The sequence below is a fragment of the Podarcis filfolensis genome, assembly GCF_964270895.1.
Source record: "Podarcis filfolensis genome assembly, chromosome: 2".
Lineage (NCBI taxonomy): Eukaryota > Metazoa > Chordata > Lepidosauria > Squamata > Lacertidae > Podarcis > Podarcis filfolensis.
This window is the reverse complement of record NC_139605.1, coordinates 116,813,046-116,837,357: the sequence shown is the minus strand read 5'-3', so window position 1 is coordinate 116,837,357 and position 24,312 is coordinate 116,813,046. Positions and strand designations below refer to the sequence as shown.

At 44.4% G+C, this 24,312-nt stretch overlaps 2 protein-coding genes across 5 annotated transcripts in view; one reads left to right on the top strand and one right to left on the bottom strand.

Annotated features, from left to right (window-relative positions):
• Positions 1-3,144, top strand: part of AGAP2 (ArfGAP with GTPase domain, ankyrin repeat and PH domain 2) — a 111,185-nt gene extending 108,041 nt beyond the window's left edge. For all 4 annotated transcript variants that reach the window (XM_083599177.1, XM_083599178.1, XM_083599176.1 and 1 more), the window contains one exon: positions 822-3,144. In XM_083599177.1, coding sequence (XP_083455303.1) covers positions 822-1,028 — 207 coding nt within the window. In that variant the 3' untranslated portion in view covers positions 1,029-3,144. The remainder of the gene's footprint in view (positions 1-821) is intronic.
• A 1,216-nt stretch (positions 3,145-4,360) lies between these two features.
• Positions 4,361-22,384, bottom strand: TMEM106C (transmembrane protein 106C). The gene is made up of 8 exons (XM_083599485.1): positions 22,171-22,384; positions 16,216-16,445; positions 14,864-14,927; positions 7,798-7,957; positions 7,551-7,691; positions 7,404-7,453; positions 6,582-6,635; positions 4,361-5,976 (listed from the first exon to the last, which is right to left on the bottom strand). The coding sequence occupies exons 2-8, from the start codon at positions 16,400-16,402 to the stop codon at positions 5,760-5,762; spliced, it is 873 nt and encodes a 290-aa protein (XP_083455611.1). The 5' UTR covers positions 16,403-16,445; positions 22,171-22,384; the 3' UTR covers positions 4,361-5,759.
• Positions 22,385-24,312: the final 1,928 nt, after the last annotated feature.

Below are 24,312 nucleotides of genomic sequence, written 5' to 3'. Positions count from 1 at the left end.
GGGGAAATGTGTGTGCGTCCTATGGAGCAAATGCAGAAGGGAGGCAGGCGGGAAAAGCCCCCAAGATCTGCACACAAGCTCCGTGCACTCTTGGGGGCTTTTCCCAGAGGAGGGACAAGGGACTGACTGGCTGCGTCAGTCCCTTCTCCCTCCTCGTAGAAAAGCCTGCAGGAGCCGTGTGCTCCTTAAAGGGTGCGTGGCTCCTGTGGGCTTTTGCGGGAGATGGGGGAATTCCCCCACCTCCTGCAAAAGAAGGAAGAAGGTCTGGGAGAAGCCCACAGGCTGCCTGCAGCCTGTCCGCTGCTCCCAGAGCTGGGGGAGGGGGGGTCATATTTTTTTACTTGATTTTGCCCTCTGAAAACTAGGTGCGCCCTATGGTCAGGTGAAAATACGGTATTTACTGAAAGGCTCTTTGGAATGGATGGGAAAGAAGGGTTGTTGTTGTTTTTTTAAAAAAAAAAACCAAGATAGTAGTCACAGGTGGTTTGGCAGATTCCAGAACAAACCAGGCCCTCCCCAAACCCAAGCAACAGGGCAGTGTCCCAGCCCTAGGAAGTTGTTCTAGCCTGCCATTACAGCTGTGGGAAAAGCAGGAGAGAGTCTGAGAAAAAGCTAAGAAGGGAAGTAAGGTGGTGGCGAGAGAGGTAGCCTCTGGACTGAGAGGAGAAGTGGAAGGGAAGCCGAGGGTGCAAACGTACGCTGTTGACTCAGTGAAACCCTAATTTCCCAATCCTCAGCATGAGCCTAGGTGTATGTTTGTGTCTTCTTGGAGTGAGTGCCTTGGGGTTCCTAACACGGCCCAACCGCTCTTTCCCCCACAGTATGGGGCTGACGTGAAGGCGTGCGACGCCACTGGGCACACAGCCCTCTTCTACGCCCGCCAATCAGGGAGCCAGGAATGCACTGACATCCTCTTGCAACACGGCTGCCCGAACGAAGGCTACAGCAGCATCGCCACCCCTGGCCTGCGCCGGAAGAGCAGCAGTGCCAGCGTGGGAAGGACCGAGGCCCGAACTGCCCTGGTGTAGCATCCCAGGGGGAGCCTCTTTCCCTATCCCAGTGGTGCAGCAGGGGTCCAGCAACTGATGCCTCTTCTCCCTAGGGAGACCCCACACCCCTCTGGCATCCGGACTACGTGCCAAGGAGCTTGGATCATGAGTTCCCGTCTCGCACAGGATGAGGAGGTGGTGGCCACCCAGAGCTCTGCTCCAATGGCTCTGCTTGGTGCAGGCTGCCGCCGCCGTCACCCAAACCACCTCGGCGGCTCGCGACTCTCCTCCCGACTGCCAGGCCTTGAGCTGCTCTGCTGGTCTCCAGGGCAACAGCCATCTCTAAGGCGGGCCGCCAACGCCTGCGGGGAACAGAGAGAGCAATGCGCCCCAGCGCTTGGAGTGAAGGATCAGGGCCCAGGATGGCTTTCTCTTCCCAGTTACTGGGGACTTTTAGAAATGGGGAGGGCGGGGGTGGGCAAGTGGTGAGTGGGGGTTTTCCTTTTCTTTCTTTCTGTGTTTGTAACAAGCTTTGAAGGTGGAATGTAAATCCGTGTTATTGGAGTGGTCAGTGACCCAGCCTCACCTAACCAACTCTAAGAGGGCCCAGAAAAGCTTGGCTGTCGGGGAAAAGGTTAAAAATGGTCCAGCGAGTCTTATCTTTTGTAAGGCAGTGCGCAGGGGCCTAAGGTTTGAGAGGGGGGCCTTCATGCCATTTGCAGAGGGAGAAACCCTTTGGCCTTTCCACATGGCCCTGCCAGGCCTCTCCAAATAGGCCACCCCCCCCCCTTTCAGTCTTGGCACCTTGATTCCTTTCCCTCTGGGGAGGGGGTGAGAAGGCACTGCTTCAACCCTTCACCTTTTCTGCCTTTCAACAAGGTTTCTTTTTGGCCCTAAACCGCCATGCGCACTCCCCCTCCCCAACCCACCATGCACCTGCCACTGATCTGCCCCCTCACCTGCTCTCTGCTCATCCCTTCAAATCACTTTCTGGTTCCTTGGGAGAGGCTCCCGCCATCAGCCGCCAAAACACTGCCTGGCAGCTCAGGCGTGGCTGTTGTTTGCTGTGAGTGCAGCTTACAGCAGCCTGCTAGCGGTGTGGCCTACAAAAAGCCGGGAGAGTGTGACAAAGGACACCGATAGGAAAGCCCAGGCCTTGGCTTTTAAAACAAGAGTGCTTTTATAAAGGGTTATTTGTTGAAAACGAAAGAAAAAAGGCCCTTCCCTCCCTCCCCCCGTCACCCAGACGCCACCTCCACTTCCTTCTCTGGCTAGACTACTGCTGTTTTAATTTATTGCTTCATAAAACTCTTCCCTCTCTGGCTGGGCAGCATGTCTGGTGCCAGGGTTCGTCGTCCTCCTGTCCCATCACTGCAGCAGAGGCACCTGTGTGGTTTGCGATGAGTGGTGTGGCCTCAGGCTTTATTTCAAATCCGTGATGAGGGTCATGGCAATGAAGTCCAGGAGGAAGGTGAACAGGCACTGACTCCCCACAGTGGTTGGCTGTGGCTCAGTTCATATCCGGGCTGCTTTGTTCAGGGCTGGAGCTAACGAGTGGGCCAGATGCACAAGCCCACCCCGGCCACATCACAGAGGCGCCAGGCCTTTCTTTGCCCTTCTGAATTGGACCACCCTCATGAATGTATTGGCAATTGTGTTGCACGAGGCTTACAGGCCCTGGGTGGAGGTGGAAGGGCCTGCTGGCAAGGACTACCCTGGTGCCACTGCCTCCTCCCCTCCCTTGCAGAGTGAAGAAAGCTGGGCCTGGCACAACCAGATGTTGAGAGGGGCTACCTTGCACCTCGGACCCCTGCGCTCCTCCTCCCCCTGCCTTGGAGGACTAGAGCCTGTGGTCATGAGGGGGACAGGTGGGGTATGGGGGGGGTCTTGAAGACTGAATGTAATTTATGCTGTTGGGCATGGCAGTTCAGCACAAGGTTCTCGGAGAGCCTCTGGTGCAAGCCCTCACAGTGGGATGGGATTATAATACCTCCTGGGGGGAAATGTGAGGTTTGGGGGTGGGGGGAGGGGGACGCAGAAGTGCCAGAGCTGATAGTATTGGCCCTGTGCCGCTGTTGTAATCTCTTGGATTGTAACTTGTAAGTACGTGACAATGTAAGAAGATGTAATAACAAAGACTGGTTATTCCTTCTTGTGACTGTGGTCTGGAGTTGGATTTGCTGCTGGGCGGGAAACAGTTCTTACTCGGTTTCCTTCCTTCCTAGCAGAGATTAAAGCCGGAAAGGATGCCTTTTAAGGCCACCTTGAACTGCACGGGTGAGGGAGTAGGAAAGTGTTTGTGGCCACAAGAGAGATTATCAAGGCTGGGTGTCAAGAGGTTGGTGGAGGACTGGCTGCACAGACACTTCAATGCCGCTCTCGCCTTGAGAGGTCTCAGAAGCAGCAAGCAAGTTCACCCTGCCTGGGGAAGCAAGAACAGAACAACACTCCTCTGCACATCACAGCAGGCAAAATGTTTCTCAAACCACACAGGTCTGGTGAACAGGAGGGACTAAAAACAAGAGGACTAGCAAGACAGAGGAGGAGAGAATTTGCTTTGTTTACATACCCCACCCCAATTAGCTACACTGCTGGATCTGATGCGAGGCCTCACAAAATACTAGCATTAACATGAAATCCTGCTTCTGGTAAGCTTGGTGATTTGGAGGTTTTCATGTTGCTTCCTTCCTTGACCCAGGTGTGCAAATCTGCTGGACTCAGGGTCCACAGGAGCTACAATAAATGCTGCTCTTCAACCAAGTGAGCAACTAAGGTTTTAGGTGCTGCCTACAAACCAGTTTGTTGGAGCAAGTGGTATCACACCTGAACCAGGGATGTTGTCTGAGCTGCAACAAAATGTGTGCCGGAACTAACTCTGTAACAGGTGTACACTAGCGTTGATGGTAACGTTATGAATGTAGGAAGGGCATTCATTTTCACAAGTAGTTTGTCCACACAGCACATGCACCACCCAACAAATCATTCTCATCGTATCAACAAAGCTTCTGCCCATTCTCGTTACAACCACAATCCACTGGTGTAGTAATTTCCAAATGAAGGCAGATCAATTTTTGAGTTATGGAAATTGGCGATCGGCTAGCACAGAGTTTAAACGGAGAGAAAGTGTGTCCAAGGGAAGAAATCCCACTATTAATTTGGATAAACATTCCACTGAGCAATACGCCATTGCAGGTCCCAGACTATCCTTGGCCAACTCCCTCCCAGCAGGCTTTGTACCTGTGGCTGGGTTTATTGCCACCAGCCATCGTACTGCAAGACCGGAAACCACAACTTCTGCAATGCCATCAAGTATCCTACAAAGCCGTGTTGTATCAAACTTGACATTATAGAGAAAAATCAGCACACCTCTCTCAAAAGCAAAAGACAAGGTTTATTAACTTTTTAGCACTAGAGTCTTCCAAGCAGAAAGGTACAGATTCTATAGAAACATTAACTCTCCCCGTCATTTAAGTATCAAAATACAGAGTTAAAACTCACTTCAAATGGGTGTCTTTTTTCTCCACAGACTGGCTAGAACACAAAAAAGTGTTAGAGGGAAGATGAACTTCAGCAGCAGATATTTGAAGTTAGTAAAGTGTAAAGGGAAAAGGATTAGTAGTGACCCAGAGGAGTATCCTTCCAGTCCTAAATTTTACTTTCCCGGTTTACCTAGGATGTATCCCTCTTGATCCTTACAAGAGAGGGAAACATTGTAGACAGAAACACTAAAAAGATAAATATTTTTATTTACTACAAAGTACAAAAATACTGAGAACAAACCCCTCTAAACAGCACAGGGGCCAACTAAACTGACCCAACATTTCCCAGCTTGGAGAGTCAGATTTTTAAAAGCCCGCTGCTCATAGGTTTTCCTGATGCAAAGATCCAGAAGTCTCGTAGCCCTTTCCTAGCAGAAAAATCTAGTGCAGAAAGTGTGACAACTCTTAAGTCAGGGATAGGGAACCTGTGGCCTTCCAATTCGCATCAATCCAGCTAGCAAGGCCAGTTGTCAGGAAGGAAGAATGGAAGCTAGGGGCAGGAGGACCACTGGTTAGCCACCTCTGCTCTAAATCAATAGTGCTCTCTTTAGAACAATACACCTAAGAGACATCAAAGGAGCTTTAGGAATACCACTGACACAGTCAAAACTAGCTTAAAAGGAACTGCAACCATGAAAACCCCGTTGAATGTCTAGAAATCCCCACCCACAACAGGGCTGTAACTATTGCAAAATCCATTTGCTTCGGCAAAACTTAGATTGCTGGCTAGTCTCACTTCCTGGCTAGTCGGTCTCACCGACAACAAGCAAACCAAATGTTTCAAACCAGTACACAAGAAATGAGGTTAAGGTTACTTCCCCTTCCACAATCGAATATTAGTTCCCTCTTTGGTTACAACAGAGTTAGGAGCACCATCCTGGGAATTATTTCATTCTTTGTAGTCCAGCGGAATGAAGCACCTGGAGAAACACGCTTTTTCCTAATTTTACGGAGGAACAGGGGAGCTCTCAAGAGGGTGTCCCCAAGAACCAAGGCTGATCAGCTAAGAGCAAAATAACACAAGCTAGATGCTGGCAGCGTGAAGGGGGTGGGCTGGGGACTAAGCAGAGGCTGTTTCAAAACAAGAGCCGAGGCGTCGTCCAGCTATTCATGTAATCGTGTGGGAGAAGTGCTGCGTGCAGAGACATTCATAGCTTCCGTTTCACCAAGAACTACAACAACCCCTCTCTGCCCTCCAAAAATACAAAAGCAAAGTCCCATTGTCCTGAGGTTATACAGTAGTCGAAACCAGGCTGCTAGGATCACTGAAGTACATTAGCTGACTCAAACTGTTCTTCTCTTGAGCTACACCTACCCTAGTTGGTGGTGTGGGTACAGGCCGAGAACTGCCTTGGGTATAGGTGATATTCGCACCACAGTCGACGTAATGATGAGTCTCCAGGGAACTCTGAGTTATGTGGCCAATGTAGGAGATCTTCACTGAAGTCCTGAGAGGCAGAAGCAAAGAGAAGGAATCACGGCGGGGGAAAGAAAGGCTGCACCCCTATCTGCTATGCCATGCATACCATACTATGCCAAAAATGCAGTCATTCAAAGAAGCACTGAGGCAAACATTCTCCCCTCTCCTTCCCCAATCTGTTCTGGGGATTTGTGTGATTTATTCTGGTCACAGAGTTCAGCTTTCAAGATTTGGACTGACACAGCAGATAAGTTTTTATTTTATTTCTCATGCGTACACAAAACTATACAGTGGTACCTCGGGTTATGAACTTACGTTCGTTCTGGAGGTCCATTTTTAACCTGAAACTGTTCTTAACCTGAAGCACCACTTTAGCTATTGGGCCTGCCATTGCGCAATTTCTGTTCTCATCCTGAAGCAAAGTTCTTAACCCGAGGTACTATTTATGGGTTAGTGGAATCTGTAACCTGAAGCATCTGTAACCCAAGGTACACTGTACTTCCTTGCAACCCACACATTTACTGGGAGTCCGAATGGTCCTACAGGTCAGTGTCTAGTTAGGAATTCACACTTTATCGACTGGTGTCAAATTTACTTCTAGCAGAGGCAAAGCAGAATATAAGAGCAGCATACCTCATGAAAATCACCATGTTGTGCACTCTGATCTTGGGTAAAGTGCAAAAGAAACTGGAAGAGACCAAGACAAAGAAATAAATTGGCAAGAGGCTTGAACAATTAAAAGGAAACACACAAAATGTGAAGTCTTGTCATGTTAATCATATTGACAAATTACCATCTCACGACAAGTGTTTAATGAAGTGCAGTGCTTTTCAAGCTTTGCTAACATTTTGATGCTTTTTTAATCTTTATTTGGGAGCTATCTGCACTTTCTAGCTTGAACAGCCTTGTGAGGCAGGTTACGCAAAGAGCTTGAGCTAGCCCAACCATCCAGTGGGGATTCAAACCTGGGTCTCTTTTGTCCTAGCCCAACACTCTAACCACTATAGCACACTGGTGTGAGATAGCTGGGCCTGCAGCAAAGTAACAAGAAGAGGGGAAACCTAAGAACCAGGAGAGCAGTGGCATAGAAGAACCAAGACACTACACTCACTCACTCACTCGAGGCTTCTTGGTTTGTGGCAGGAGCATGCAATAAAAGCTACAGTAAGTTTGGCTGGGAGGGGCATGATTCTCCACATCTTGAGAGGCAATGCTATAATACAATTGCAAGATATTGCTGAGAGACGATTTCCAAAGCTTGTGCACAGCTTATGCTTATCCACTGGCTCTATTGTGCAGTTGCTCCAGCAGGCATAAGACAACTAACTACCTGAGGGAACCAAAAGCTCTCTAGAAAAGTGGAGGTGGGTGGAGAGAGGTGGCAGCTACTCTGGGGTAAGTGCTGCAGAGCCTAGCTGAGGTTCAAACACAGATAAGCAAAAACCAAGTCCTTACTATACATAAGAAGATGGTCCACCCATTTCAGCCTTCACTGTGAAGTTCACCTGGAAAAACAGGGCACAAGCAAAGCCGCATTAGTTTAAGAGGCTGCATCTCCTCTCTCCCCACCATAAAGGCTATTGCTTTTCCAGACTGCAGTACCAGCTGATCACTCAGTGCCTGGATACGGGTGACGTTGTTGATCTGCCGAGTCCCAACCACAGTATTCATGTACTGCACCTGGCTGGCCAAGCTGGTTACTGCTACCGAGTAGAAATTGGAGTTTCTGATCCGGAGAGTGGCCTATAAAGTAGGACAGAGGAAAAGAAAGGCAGGAAGCCGGTAAGATTCTTAGCACCGATCCAGGAAACTACAGCTGCATTAATATATAGACACACTTGGGTATTACCGTGATGGCAAGGACCACAAGGGAGTTTTTCTCGTCAAACCAGACCGTAACCACTTTGATGCCATTGTCATCCACAAGGACTGAATGAGGAAAGAGAAAGAAGACCACCAGCCCCGACACCAGGAGGCAGAGCAGCACCGACACCAAAACGTAGAGTTTCCTGCAGAGGACAAGATCAACAGTTAGCCAGCTTCCCTTCCTGGGCTCAGCTCCTGCTAACAGATCCACACTTTATATGCATAAGGACATAAGAAGGACCTTGCTGGATCAGGCCAAAGGCTTCCTGTTCTTACACTGGTCAAACAGATGCCTACAGGAAGAACATCAGCAAGCAGGGCCTCAGGGTAGCAGCACTCGCCTTGCTCGTGATTTCCAGCAACTAGTGAACACACCAAAGCACATCTCCATTTTGCAAAGTGTTAAGTTGTGGGTGAACATATCAGACGACACAGCGATTCTTCAAACAGCTCTTGTTTATTCACAGGCCAGAACAGAACTGAACTGAAGGATTCAGTCAGTCTGCTTATATAGAGCTCCAGTACAACGTAAATGTAACAATTTTCTAAAACTATCCAATCACTGAGTGTCACTTTCGATCCCTTATTTGCATAACTATCTACAGTATCCCCCTGCTGGCCCAGGGTGAGAACTTCAGTACATAACACAAAGGAAGCGCAAGGCACTGGACTAGGCTGTTATATTTAATCCATCAGTTCTTCTCCACACAAAGTCCTATCATTGCAAAATTCTCCCCTTACCCTCCCATCAGAAAAAATAATTTAACCCTTCATTATACAAAAGCGCCTCAAAACATCCTGAAGGTGCACCTCAGTATCTCTGGGGGCAGGCAACAGATAATACACACTTTTTTTGTTCAGGATATGCATCAAGCCAGGCAGCAAAACAAAGCCCTACAGCTTTCCAGCACAAAGCCTGAAATAGGAAATTATGATGCTCAGACAACGCCATCTTTGGGCCCACCCCAACAAGGTAGAGAGAGGTCCTGTACAAAGCTGGCTGCAATCTGAAGCACAACGTTAGGATTTCACTCACAAGGCCTGCAAGTCACTGTCTCCCCCTCCTTCCCTTCAAAATCCAGTCACTGTGGTCAAAATGGCTGTTAAAGCCGAGAATGAATTTGTAAACAGGACTTCCAGAGTTTATTTTTTTTTTTATTTCTTCTATTTCAATTGGGGTATTCAGTTGTTCTCTTTTATCTGTCGGGATCTTCTGCACTTTTTTATCTTTCAGAAATCTTTCTATTTTCCTACAGTTGTTTCTTTCTTTATTTTTATATAGTCTTCTGTAATAGTCTAAGAACCCCTTTCTAATCTCCTTCGGGTTGGTTATCTCTTCTCCATCTAATGTTATTTTGTTTACTGTACTTTGTTCCTTTCTTTTCTTAATTTGCCATGCAAGCCACTTTCCTGATTTGTTTGAAAATTCGAAATTCCTTTGTCTCAGGGTCTTAATATTCCATTCCACTTCTCTGTTTAGTATAACTGCAAATTGTGTTTGTAAAACTTTTATATTTTCTTTTATTCTCAAATTATTTGGTTTTTTAATTAATTTTTGTTCATTGTCCATTATTTGTTTCAGAATTTCTTCTTTTCCTTTTTCTCTATTTTTATTTTTGATCGTATTTTGCTGTATGAAAAACCCCCTCATTACTGCCTTGCTTGCATCCCAAACCACTTTTATCTTTGTACCTTTATTACAATTATCAACAAAATATTCTGTTAGCTTCCTCTGCGCTTTTTCCACTATTTTCTGATCATCCATGAGATAGTCTTTTAGTCTCCATCTAAAAGTTCTTTCCTCAAAACCTTTCAATTGGAATTCTATTGGGTTGTGATCGGAGATTACTTTCGGTTGTATTTCTATTTGTTGGGTTCTTGGGATCAATTCGTTCGAAATCCAGATCTGATCTATCCTAGACATTGACTGATTCGGTTCGGAGTAAAAAGTAAATTGTTTGTCTAACGGGTGTCTAAGTCGCCAAATGTCTATCAGATTACAATTTTTTATCATTGAAAAAAAAGATTTGGGTAGTTTCCCTTCTTTACTTGTTCCTTCTCTAAGTCTATCCATTTCCAATGAGACTACTCCGTTCATATCACCCATTAGTATAATTTTCTGGTCCATGTATTCAAATAATTTTTCTTCTAGAGTTTTGTAAAATTCCGTCTTATTTCCATTTGGCGCATAGATCCCGACTATAATCATATTTTCTCCTTGCCATTTAATTCGAACCGCGATTATCCTTCCCTCTTCGTCTTTAAAAATTTGTTGGGCCTCGATTTTATTTTTGATATATATTATCACTCCTCTTTTTTTCTCTTTATCCGAAGATACAAATTCCTTCCCCAGTCTTTTATTAATTAATACCCTTTTATGTCTTCTTGCCACATGTGTCTCTTGCAAACAAATGATGTCTAAATTTTTCTTTTTTAGGAACTGTTCAATTTTATTCCTTTTCTTTTTTTCATTCATCCCATTAATATTCCAATTCCAAATTTTTAACGCCATAATTTCACAATTTTAAATAAGTTTAGTTTATATTTTTATAATTTAGCTAGTTCTTCTTCTTCCTCTTCCTCCTCCTCTTCTGAGTACCTTCCATTTTCTCCCTCCTCCCCCTCCAATCCCTGTCTTGCTGGTGATCCTCCCTCTGCTCCTCTAATCTCTTCTGCTTTTGGTCTTAATTCTTTATACTTTCTCAAAAATTTCCCAGTTTCCTCTGAGTTTGTCAATCTATGTCTCTTGCTTCTATACATAAATGAGATTCCTTCTGGGAATTCCCATCTAAATTCAATGTTGTTTCTCTTCAATGTCTGTACCAGTGCTTTATAAGAGTCTCTTCGTTTAAGTAATCTAATTGGTATATCTTTAAAGATAATTATGAAATTCCCATCTATATTCAATCTTTTTTCTCTATTCTTCTGTAAAATCATGTTTCTCATTTCTCTATCTTTAAATGTAATCAAGCAATCTCCTGTAAATCTTTTTGCTTTTGTTGTTTTTACTCTCATTCTAAATGCATTTTGAAGCAATAAAAGATCTAAAAAGGGGAAAGGCTCCAGGGCCGGACGGATTCACCGCGTGTTATTATAAAGAATTAAAACTTACCTTAATGACACCACTAAAAGAAGTTATGAACAACATATTAAGAGAAGGAGAAATCCCGGAAACATGGAAGGAGGCATATATTACATTTATCCCCAAACAGGATGCAGACTTAACCCAAGTTAAAAACTATAGGCCGATCTCACTGCTAAATACGGATTATAAAATATTCGCAGGAATTTTGGCAAAGAGGATGAAGAACATATTATTAGAAATTATCCATAAAGATCAGGCAGGCTTCCTCCCAGGCAGGCAGATGAGAGACAATATAAGAAATATAATTAACATCATGGAATATCTGTCTGCCAGGATCGATAAGCAAGCCATATTGATGTTTGTCGATGCGGAGAAGGCGTTCGACAATATAGCATGGGACTTTATGTTGAAAAATCTGGAACATATGGAAGTTGGTAAAGAATTTTTTAACGGAATAAGGGCAATCTACACAGAACAAAAAGCCAAATTGATTATAAATAATGTAGTGACGGAAGAGATAAAAATACAGAAAGGAACGAGGCAAGGATGCCCGCTTTCCCCACTATTATTCATAATAGTGTTAGAAATTCTTCTGAACTCTATTAGACAAAGTGAGAAAATAAAAGGAGTGACAATCGGCAAAACAGAATATAAGATTAAAGCATTCGCAGATGATCTGGTAATTATGATGGAAGAGCCAATAAATACAGTAGAAGAGGTAATGGAAGAAATGGAACAATTCGGAGATGTGGCAGGGTTCAAATTAAATAGGAAAAAAACAAAAATGATTGCGAAAAATATGGACCAAAGCGTAATAGAATTATTACAGCAAAAGACACAAATAGAGGTGGTTAAAAAGGTTAAATACCTAGGAATATGGTTAACATCTAAAAATATAGAATTGTATAAGAATAACTATGAGCCAGTATGGAAAGAAATAAGAAAGGATCTAGAAGTGTGGGGAAGAATGAGATTGTCATTCTGGGGAAGGATCTCTACAATTAAGATGAGCGTGCTACCGAAATTGTTATTTTTATTCCAGACCATCCCCATAATTAAGGGAAATAAGACTTTTAAAGATTGGCAAAGAGCTATATCAAGATATATTTGGCAGGGCAAAAAACCCAGAATTCAATTTAAACTATTGACAGATATAAGAGAAAGGGGAGGTTTTGCCCTGCCGGATCTGAAATTGTATTACGAGGCAGCATGCCTTAGCTGGGTGAAAGAGTGGATTAAATTAGAAAATAAAGAACTTCTTGACTTGGAGGGATTCGACAATAGATTCGGATGGCATGCCTATCTATGGTATGAAAAAAGGAAAGTGCATAAGGGTTTTGAGAACCACACCTTTCGAGGCCCCCTAATACAAATATGGGAGAAGTATAAAAATCTACTAGAACCTAGAACCCCACACTGGTTATCTCCCCTAGAAGCTATGGCGGTAAAGAAATTAAATATGAGAGGTAGATGGATAACATACAGCCAATTATTATCTATAGAAGGAGGAAAATGGAAAGTAAAACCATATGAGCAGGTTAAAGAATATGTACACGACTGGCTACATTATTTTCAGATTAACGAAATGTTTAGAAAAGAGTGTAAAGAATATGGGTATGCGGACAAGGACTCTAAATTTCAGAGGGAAATCATAGATAATGACGGAAAAACCTTATCCAAAATATATAAGTTGTTACTAGAGTGGAACTTAAAAGACGAAGAGGTAAAGTCGGTAATGATACACTGGGCAAGAGATATCGGACACAATATACAATTTGAGGATTGGGAAAAGCTATGGAAAGAGGGGCTTAACTTCACCGCATGTATGCAATTGAAAGAAAACGTAATGAAAATGTTTTTTAGATGGTATATGACACCTACAAAATTAGCTAAAATGTATAAGATAAGCAATAAGTGTTGGAAGTGCAAAGATAAAGAGGGTTCTTTCTACCACATGTGGTGGGAATGTAAAAAAGTGAAAGACTTCTGGGAAAAAATATATAACGAACTTAAGAAGATTTTAAAATACACATTTAAAAAGAAACCAGAAGTCTTCTTATTAGGAATACTAGGAAATGAGATAAAAAGAAAAGACCATAAGTTTTTTCAATATGCGGTGACGGCGGCAAGAGTCTTAATGGCTCAGAAGTGGAAACAACAGGAATTACCGACTGTAGAAGAATGGAGAACAAAATTGTTAGATTATGCTGAGCTGGATAAATTGACTGGAAAGATTAGATACTTAAGAGACCAAAACTTCATCGAGGACTGGGGGAAATTCGTGGAATATCTGGAATGTATATGTAATGGACAGATAACGCTAAGGGGATTTAAAGAAGCACTGTGAAAAATTAAGGGATATTGGCTAAAGGGAACAAATAGAAAGATATAAAGAATGTCAATATAAATCTAAGAAATGCGTACTTATTTGATAGCCACGAATGATTTACGGAACAACTGAAGGAAGTCTAGAAAAAGAGTAAGATGTGAAACAACTGATGTGAATTAATGTATTTATTGTTTTTGATATAAATTAATAAAAATTATTTCAAAAAAAAAAAAAAAAAAAGAGTTTATTTTTACAGTGGTACCTCGCAAGATGAATGCCTCGGAAGACGAAAAACTCGCAAGACGAAAGAGTTTTTTGTTTTTTTAGTTGCTTCGCAAGACGAATTTCCCTATGGGCTTGCTTTGCAAGACGAAAACGTCTTGCGAGTTTGTTTCCTTTTTCTTAAAACCGCTTGAAGAGGTGCAGTTGCGACTGACCGTGCTTCGCAAGACGAAAAACCTCGCAAGACGAAAAGACTCGCGGAACGAATTAATTTCGTCTTGCGAGGTACCACTGTACAGGGAAAACACAACTTGGCCAAGAACAGTTTCAAGACTAAACATTTGCTCTCCCCATGAGTGGGTGCACATGTGCAAACATCTGCTGACCAAGGAAAACACTTTCAAGGAAGCAAACTCTTCTTCGTGAAAGCTTCTGCCGCAATGCACCTGTCAGTCTTTAAAGTACCGTATTTTTCGCTCTATAAGACGCACCAGACCATAAGACGCACCTAGTTTTTGGAGGAGGAAAACAAGCAAAAAAATATTCTGAATCCCAGAAGCCAGAACAGCAAGAGGGATCGCTGCGCAGTGAAAGCAGCAATCCCTCTTGCTGTTCTGGCTTCTGGGAGAGCTGCACAGCCTGCATTCACTCCATAAGACGCACACACATTTCCCCTTACTTTTTAGGAGGGAAAAAGTGAGTCTTATAGAGCAAAAAATACGGTATTTAAAGGCTCCTTTTGGTGGTTTGAAGGCCTTTCCACACATGGAACTTAAAGCAGTTATTTCTCTAGTTCTATAAAAACCTACAGTAGCAAATCTGTGGTTTGCTCTCTTGTATCCCCAAGCTTATGGAAGAGAGGTTCGATGGCTATGTAAACCTCATGTGTGGGAAAGCCTTCAATCTGAGAAGTTCTGCTTTGCTTCCACACCATATGTTTAAAGTGCATTCAGTGCACATGACTCCTTCCCAACAAATCCAGGGAACTGTAGTTCCCCCATCACAGACCTACAGTTCCACTGCTCTTACAACTAGTTTCCATGATCCTTTTGGGGGAAGCCATGTGCTTTAAATGTGTGTTTGGTGTGCTTTAAATGTATGGTGTGCATCTGCTAACACATTCAGCAAACTTGTTAAGACACCTGCCTTGCTAAACACCAGAAATACTGGAATTCACTTTGTAGAATGGGAACAAACTGAATTGCATTTTTTTTATAGGCTCCGATTTATTCAGTAAACATTTCAGGTTACAATCAAGAAGTAGTCAAGGCATTTTGTAGATTAGAGTAGTTGGGCAGAAAGCAAACTGGACGCGGAGGTGAGATATCTCCTTTCAGCAGGATATTAATTCACTTCCATGTGAATTAGAACATAAAGGCAGCAAGAGGAGTTAGAGACTTCGTTTGTACTTACGTCCTTTGAGGTTTTAACCTCTGGTCATGGTATGGTATTAGAGCTACCAATTCGTTGACTTGCTCTAGAAGAAGAAAGCAAGAAGTAATTGCCAATGGTAGAAGCTCTCAAGTCTTACAGGCTTGTTTTCAATGCACAGATATGCACCTCACAGTTTTTTAAGGTCAGCCTGAGAACTGTGAAATCTGGGTTTCCATATGAAAAAGTCCTAAATAACTTACTTGAATTTCCTGTGAATTATCAACAGGACTGAGAAGTGAACTCTACAAGGACAATATAGTGGGATGGGGTAGGTGTTACCTAAGCTGTTTAAAGAACTGGAGGCTATGATAACTCATACTCAACAAAACAACAGACTGGTTTCAAGTCCACCTTGGGAACCTTTAATTTAAGTAAAATAAACAAACAAGATTGGGAAGGGGAACCTGAGGCCCTCCAGATATTATTGGACTACCACTCCCATCCCCTGTGGCCATTGGCCAGGCTTGTTGGGGCTGATGAGAGTTCGAATCCAACAATATCTAGAAGGCAACAGGTTCTTCACCCCTGTATAGGGTAGAAATAGAAATAAATGTAACTTGAACAAAATTATACACTTGTGGCAGACATGAGTCTAGAATCCTGATCTAGAGGCGCTACCTACCACTCCATAGAATCTGCCAAGTTTGCCCCACCAGAGGCAGGCAACATCAGGTCTGCAGAGTGAGATTCAGTCTGTCCAACCTCACCTCTGAGAAACGAGGTGCACACCACATCACCATGTGACTGTTATTTATAAAAGACATAAACTACAAGTGGCAGGAAAATGACAAGGGGGTGGGGAGCAGGGAAGATCCCACGGGATGAAACATGCTTTCAAAACCAACGGGAGCTGAAGCTTGTTATGGAGTCCACTGACAACAGCAGATTGCAAAACTGTATAGCAGGAAGGGGCCTGAAGGAAGCCCAGTCCAAGTCCTATGTTGGGGGTAGGATTCTCTAGCTTCCAACAGCCCTCACTTATTAGGCATGACTGGTGTGCAACAACAGCAAGTTGTGTGAATACCACGCCAGCGATTCCTGCAGGACAAGGGATTGGTTTACTCCACACAAATCCAGATAGATCAAAGTAGTAAGCCACAACATACACAGGGGAAGTTCTCCAGGCCATTGGCCGGCCTGGCCCAAGAGGAACTTCTCAAGTACAGTTATTGCACAGCCCAAGGTGAGATCGTAGGAAATGCTAGAAGACAGGATTTGCAGGAGTAGGAAAAGGCACTTTAGGATGCCATTAAGGTATGGCCTAGTAGTGCAAAAACTCACCGTCCTCTGGAAGTAAGCTAGCAGGCTAAGGTATACAGAGCCAGAATTACCTGTTGGGATGCAGCCAGTGCCTTGGCAGGAGGGGCAGGTGATGCTGTCTCGCCCAGTGAATTCAACATATGGAAACTTAGCAATGTCTTCCTCCCGATCCTTGTTGTCTAGCAAATCGTTGTCCTCTTCTCTCTGTCGTCGCCTGGAGGAGGAGGAGCTGGTGCCGACAGATTGCAAAGACCCCATTGCATCAGGTTTTTTTCGGGAAGGAGGGGGTTCCTAATGTGTCCTGAAATGGTGAAGCAGAGGGCAAATGTTGACATTAAAAGCAGTATCTCTCCCACCCCAGGTTAATCTGCTTCAGAAAGGGACACCATCAGTTTCACATGTAATCCAAAAGAAAAGGTTAGAATTCTGCACCAAGATGGTGATGGGGAAATGAATGAATTCTGCAACCTGTATACAATCTACATTTTTGCACTGTTTCTCTTCACTTTTACACCATGTATTACGGCTGTGCTAAATTTCTGGGAAGGGGCAAAACAAGAGGATATCTCATTTCTCTCACCTCAAAATTGTAGCTTGCTTTGCCCAGGCATAAGAAAGCACACACACACACACACACACACACACAGAGAGAGAGAGAGAGAGAGAGAGAGAGAGAGGAGAGTGGCAACCAAGTATCCTGTTTGATATTTAATTAATATGAGCAGGGTGCTGGCTCTTGAAATGTTTTAAGTTAACTGCCTTTTTTAAATTTGAAGTTAGGCTGCCTTGAGAAGGGTTTTCCCTAGAAAGACAGCCTAGAAATCATTAAAAGAAGATACAGTACTCAGAAACCAAAATTTATAGTCCAGTTCTACTTCCTGCACTGGATCCCAAACAGCTTGCAGCATATAAACAGTTGCAGCACCTTTGTCTCCCTCTTGCTAATGTAATCACAATAGGAAAAAAAACAGCAAATGACACTGTTTTCTCTGCACATGAATATATAGGTATACTGTATCATACAGATTCATATGTTTGGCCTGCCGCTGGTGGGGCTATGTTCCCGGGCAAGAAAAGGTATACTGTACACCTAGGAAGTGCTTGTGGATCCAGCATCATCTTTTGAAGTAAATCTGGAATCTACCATTGCTCCAGAATGCAGCAGACAGACTGTTGCCTGCTGCAGGATGTTCTGGATTACCATACAGTGTTGTTCCAGCTTCACTAAGTCCCCGCTTGTGCGAGTCTTAACTTTCAAAGCCCTAAAGAGTCTGGGACCAAGATACTTCAGGAACTGCCTCCTTTGATATAAACTTGGTCATGTGTACCATTCAAGAATTGCAGCTCTGCTACCTGAACCCCTGTCATCTAAAGCAGGCATGGGGAAATTTGTGGCCCTCTGATATTGTCAGACTCCAACTCCCATCAGCCACAGCCAGCACAGCCAATGATCATGGGACTTAGTCCAGCAACATGGCGGTGGGAGGGCGGGCACAAGTTCCTCAGCCCTCACCTGAAGTAAGGCATGCATGAATGTGAGACGAGACTTTCCCCAACTGTAACATTTAAACTATGGAACGCCCAGGGCACCGCTCACTTTGAGTCAAGCAGTTAAGGTTTGGATTTGTAAAAGAAGAATGTGGACAAGATTAACAACAGTTTCTGATCAGCTGATGATTTTTAATGCTCTTTCATTTGTGGTATTCAGGGTGGATAAAAATAAATGATTTTTTTAAAAAATAAAATAAAAAATAGGATTTTTTGATTTAAAAAATCCCACACTGGGTTCCAACAACTGCACTCACACTTAACTGTACAGAATATACACCTGAATGTAGAAGCATATCCAAAGGGGAGTAGGGTGGAAATAGTAACTGGGATCTATAAGTCCTTGAAGTGCCTGCCAGTCAACAAATAAGAGTTCACTGGTTTCAGGCCCTTCTTCCCAGGACTCGCCTGACATTGTCTAAACAATAAAGTCTCTAACCACAGTAGTTAACAAATATGGATACATATGCTATAATGTTATTCTTTTAGTTAAATAAATTATTTAAATTGTTATTAAGGAAATGATTATTTTTCTCCTTCCAATAAAGTACAGCAGAAAAGTTGTCTAAATATAAACAGTTAACTCATTAAACCTCACAGTAATTTCATAATTATGTCTATGTATTTCTAATAGTATAACCAAATCAGTAATTTTTTATATAACTGTAAAAACTTCACTAAAAATTTATTAATCCAAAGTCAAAACCTTCATCTGGTTGTAAATATTAAGATTATAGCAGCAAGAATGAGTCTTTATGTAGAATCTGATTTAAATCAAGTCTTACTGACTAGTGATTTAAATCTATTTGATTTAAATCAAATCCACCCCAGTGGTATTGTTCTTAAAATGTGTTGTGGTGAGACATCTTAAGAGCCACCCAGAGACAAGACAGGGAAACATGTTTTAATAAATAAAGCAAACAAGAACTAAGCTCTAGTTGTGGACATAACCTTAAAAGAAGCATACCCATGTCCAAAAAACAATAGCGCTATTTTTTGGATAGATAAAGAGAATGTGCACTGGTTGGGAGATGTTGGAAGAACAAACTTAAAACACGTAACACAAAGAAAAACACGTAAAATCAAGACCAGCCCCTTCACCACTCAAGATGGGCAAAAAAGGAGGAGAGAGAGGGTCACTAAGGAAGACCAGAAACACTCATAACAGTATCTAATTAGACTTCTCCTAGAAAGTGAGGAAATCCAAGTTCCCTAAGCACAAGCCACATCCAGCTACACCCCCTTCCCCCCACTTAAACCCATTGCTTCTTCTTACCCCCAATAGCATCTCTCTCATGGGCCTGACCCATTTCTCCTACAGGGCCTCCCACCCCATTTCTCTACAAGTAGCTCACTCCCCACCAGCACCAAGACAAAAACATTATTTACTAGCAAGATGAATGTCATTAGGACAATGTGTGACTGTAGGGATGACTGCAATACTGTCATTGTGGGTCAGGCCTTTCAGCAGCAGGAATGAAAGGCCTTGATCACACTGTAACACTGCCCTTCCTCCCATATACTGTACAGCATTTTATATCCCCCAACAAAGATGGGATTATTCATCATTATTTTACGTGGGGGAGTGAGGGGGAGAGATTTATACAAGGGAGCATTCGGGGACACCACTGGGTTGGGCCCTAAGACTTGGATCACACTGGTGTATGACAGAATATTGAGAGAAAACGTTGAGGACAGTCCTTTTTCACAGATTAAGTTCATGTTTTCACATTCCTGGTAATCCAAGTAGTATACCTGGCCATTTTAAAAGGCCCTCAAGCGCACCTTACAAAACTTAAAAATTAACAGAACCAATCAACCAAAAACAGAAAATGTGTAGGGCACCTCCAGGCTATGTTTTTTGTTTGTTTTGGGGCGTGTTCTGCAATATGTCACTGAAGCAGTAACAGAACATTAGTACAGTGGTACCTTGGTTTACGAACTTAATCTGTTCCGGAAGTCCGTTCTTAAACCAAGCCATGCTTTCCCATAGCAGTGGGGACTCAGTTTAGAAATGGAACACACTCAACAGGAAGTGGAACATTTTCTGCTTCCAAGGCAAAGTTCACAAACCAAAGCACCTCCTTCCGGGTTTGCAGCGTTCTTAATCCAAGCTGTTCATAAACGAAGCTGTTCTTAAACCAAGGTACCACTGTAGTGGGTTTAGACTGGACCATCCACCCATCATTCCGCTGTTCTGTGATGCTTCTCCAGTGCTACTGCATTGCTGCCATTTGGAGAGGCACTCTTGAACTATAATGTAACAAGAGTGGGACAAAAAAAGAAAGCCAGGACATTTATGGCATAAAAACTTACAGAATTACAGGAGGAAGTTAAAGGACACGCACTGGCAGGAAACCAAGTTGTATGCCCAAAACTTTTGCATGTGCAGAAAAACAGATCATGTAACCACCTCGATACCATCATGAGCACAGATCATGAATGCAAACTAAAAAGGGCATCTGGAAGGGGCCATAATCAAACACAACAGCATCTCAGCAATTTAAACGCTTTATAAGCAGCACAAACAGAAGTCAGGGAGAGAGCTAATCCACACCCAAGGCATGACAAAACAACACAGCCTTTACAAGCCGTGGAAATACAGGTGGTGGGGGGGGGGGCCCAAACAAATATTCAAGAGAGAGTTCCACAAAAGAAGAAGACCTTGTCCTATGTGGACTCCAGCCACACCGCTCATGGTCACGAAACAGAGAACAACCTCCACTGGGGACCACAATAGACAGGCAGTATCATACAGGAGGAGCTAGTTCTTAAAATTCCCATGCCCAACTATTCAGTACAATCCCACACACAAATTTAAAGTTGGAGGCACACGTCATTCTTCAACCTGAAAATGGCTATTCTGACGGCAGCTGATTTTTTTCTATAGGATGAGTGACATTCACCTTTCTGCAAGGACCGCTCACTTCAGGCTTGCCTCTACCTTACAGTCAAGAGGCACTCAAAAGTGCAACTCTATATTGGGGTAACTGAACGATGCCATCACACAACCCCATGCAGAGAGGCGGCAGGATTATCCTCACACCCCTGGCAAAGAGACTAACTGAAAGGAGGCAAGACCCATATAGTGAATCATGCATTGCAGAGACACAACAGACGGCCTCTTTCGTGGATGCGCACAAACTTTACTTCTCGTGGCACACAAGCAGTTTTCTCACAACACAACTTACTAAAGCAGATAGCAGGACTAAATGAGACACTTCACAGCCCAAACTGGGGAACAGAAACATGTCGGATAGGCTGTGCAAGGGCAGAATCACCCTTTAATTTCTTTTTAAAAGGGGGGTGTTCGTTTCAAACAATGAGATGCAGGAGGAGAAAGAGGGTGGGGAGAGAAGACAAAGGTAGAAAGATGGCCATACAGTGGTACCTCAGGTTAAGTACTTAATTCGTTCCGGAGGTCCGTACTTAACCTGAAACTGTTCTTAACCTGAAGCACCACTTTAGCTAATGGGGCCTCCCGCCGCTGCTGCTGCACTGCCAGAGCACGATTTCTGTTCTCATCCTGAAGCAAAGTTCTTAACCTGAAGCACTATTTCTGGGTTAGCGGAGTCTGTAACCTGAAGCGTATGTAACCTGAAGTGTATGTAACCCGAGGTACCACTGTATATAGAATCATAAGGGACCACAAGGGTCAATCTAGTCTAACCTCTTGAAATGCAGGAATCTTTTGCCCCAATGTGGGGCTTCAACCCATAAATCTGAGATTAAGATTCGTGAGTTCTACTGACAGAGCTACTCCTAAAAAATAATAATTGAGGCCAGTCTCACATAGCAGGTAAGGTTAAAAGACTATTGGGACAGATACTAGAAGAAAGGCAGCGGGGTGTAAGGATTAGGGGTGTCAAACTAGGGCTCAAGGGCTCTTAGGGAAGCTTTCAATGTTTGATGTATTACAGTATTTTAATATTTTTTTGGAAGCCGCCCAGAGTGTCTGGGGAAGCCCGGCCAGATGGGCGGGGTATAAATAAATTATTATTATTATTATTGGCCAGCCAGCCCCACCCGCCACTGCCCCTCTCTAAGCAAAGCCTACCTCACAAGGGTGTTGTGGGAATAAAATAAAAAGACGTGAGAATGGGGGGGGGGGGGAGCTCCCTGGAGGAAAAGGAGAGGTATTTATTTATTTCATCAAACTTACACACCGCCTGACTGCGAAACGACGACCCCAAAGCAGCTTACGAAAGATAAAACAGTGCAATGGAGAGAGAGAAAGATAAATCAGTGCAATGGAGAGAGAGAGAGAGAGAGAGAGAGAGAAAGAAACACAAAAGTTAAAACGCTGACCCCTATTAAAAACCACCTCAGCTTTCTAAGACGTAAGTATTTGCAGGAAGGCTGGTGTCGTAGAAACAGCCGGTGCTGAAAAGGGGTCTTGAAACCATTTCGCCTCAGCTGAGGAAGACCCCCCTCTTCCCTCTCCCGCGTCACACGTTCACACGTTCACCCTCCCTCACCTCCGGGCTGAAAGCGCCCCAGCTCCGGCCTCACCGGCGGCTCCTCGCCATCTGAAGCCGCTTAGCGTCGCTACGACACCCAGCAGCGTCACAACGAGGGAGGGGGCGGTGCCGAGAGGAAGCCACGCCCCCGCCCGGAGCCACAAGACGCCACAGAAGAAGGGGCGTTTTCAAGCCCGCCCCATATAAGGAGCCGCTCACCCCCCCCCCTGCGCAGGCGCGGCATACGGGCGTGAGACAGCAGCGCGCGTGCGCATTCCTAGCACCGGCGTCAGCCCGTATCACGAGGAGTAGGCGCAGCTGCAACGACGCGCGGAGACGCCGAAGCCTCGCCCCCCCCCAAGGGAGCGCTGTTGGTTTCACTGCGCATGTGCGAACGATGGTTAGGCAGTGAAGGCTCTGTCTCTTGAGAGGGGCGGGGCTGTCTGAAAGGGGCGGGCCCGCCCGGGAAGCAAAAGAAGGCGGGCGCAGGAGGCGCTGGGGCAGCAGATGCCAAGACCGTATAGAGCTTAATTGAATCATTCCAGCCCATTATTTCCCGCCTTGTTCCATGCAGATCAGTGTTTCCCAAACTTGGGGCGCTGGCTGATTTTGGACTACAATTCCCATCATCCCTGACCACTGGTCTTGCTAGCTAGGCATGATGGGAGTTGTAGTCCAAAAACAGCTGGCGACCCAAGTTTGGGAAACACGGGTACATATCTTCACTCACCCCTTCTGCCTTGGCGTGGGCGGGGGGAACCATATTGTGGTTCGCCTCAGCTGCCCAAACGGTCTTGTATCTGAATACAGATTGACACCAATTTGCTCCAGTTCCATTAATTCAGTTTAATCACACACATGCACACCAGTGGTTCATATCAATTTAATTCCACAGTGGTAAGCATTCTGTTGCGGGACGCGGGTGGCGCTGTGGGTAAAACCTCAGTGCCTAGGGCTTGCCGATCGCATGGTCGGCAGTTCGAATCCCCGCGGCGGGGTGAGCTCCCGTCTTTTGGTCCCAGCTCCTGCCCACCTAGCAGTTCGAAAGCACCCTTAAGTGCAAGTAGATAAATAGGTACCGCTTTATAGCGGGAAGGTAAACGGTGTTTCCGTGTGCTGCGCTGGTGCTGGCTCGCCAGAGCAGCTTCGTCACGCTGGCCACGTGACCCGGAAGTGTCTCCGGACAGCGCTGGCCCCAGGCCTCTTAAGTGAGATGGGCACACAACCCTAGAGTCGGACACGACTGGCCCGTACGGGCAGGGGTACCTTTACCTTTAAGCATTCTGTTGCATGAGCTATAAAAGACCCAGCTGAATCCAGAATTAATTCTACAATGAGAGCAGACTCTTTAAATTCAGTGGGTCTCCTCTAAGCATGGCTATGTCCAAATCCAGCCTATTCCCTTTGAATGGGCTGCTTACCCTTCCTGGTTCTGGGAGAAATCCTAAATCCACATATTCCCTGTTGAATCCCGCTGACCTCCGCCTCCAAAGCGAAGGTGCGTAACACTACAATCCCATGACTACTAGAAGCAACCCACTGAGCTCCATGGGCTTTACTCCCACGAGTGCGGAGAGTATTGCAACCTAAGAGTAAGGCAAATAAATGACTTATAGTGTGGCAATGGGGTGGTAGAGCTGGGCCTGCACCACTCCACTTCACAATAAGCACTCCATATTCTTTGGAAGGTTTTAAGCCAAGGTTGGATGGCCATCTATCATGTATGATTTAGTTGAGATTCCTGCATCGCAGGGGGTTGAAATAGCTTGGGATCCCTTCCAACTCTATAATTCTATTACTGTATTCTACTCTATGAGTCTATGTTTACTCAGAAATAAGACCCACTGAGTTCACTGGATTTCTGCACTTAAATCCTTAGGCCTCTTATGCGTAGAGACAGGAAAAGATATAAGATTCAATTGTCTGGGATGGAATTTCCTGGTTCTTTTTTCTGCTGTTTCTTCCCCACCATCTACCTTGGTGGGGCAGAAGTGAGAACAATGGAAAACAATGTCGCAGTTCATGGCTTTAGGCTGCCTGACATTGACCAGTGGTGTGTCCATCCAGAAATAAAAGATAGCAGCAAAAAAGGGAACCTAAGCTCTTCCTAATTTACATCTTACTTCATTGGGAGAAAGGTTTGAGGATGGTTGGTTCTTT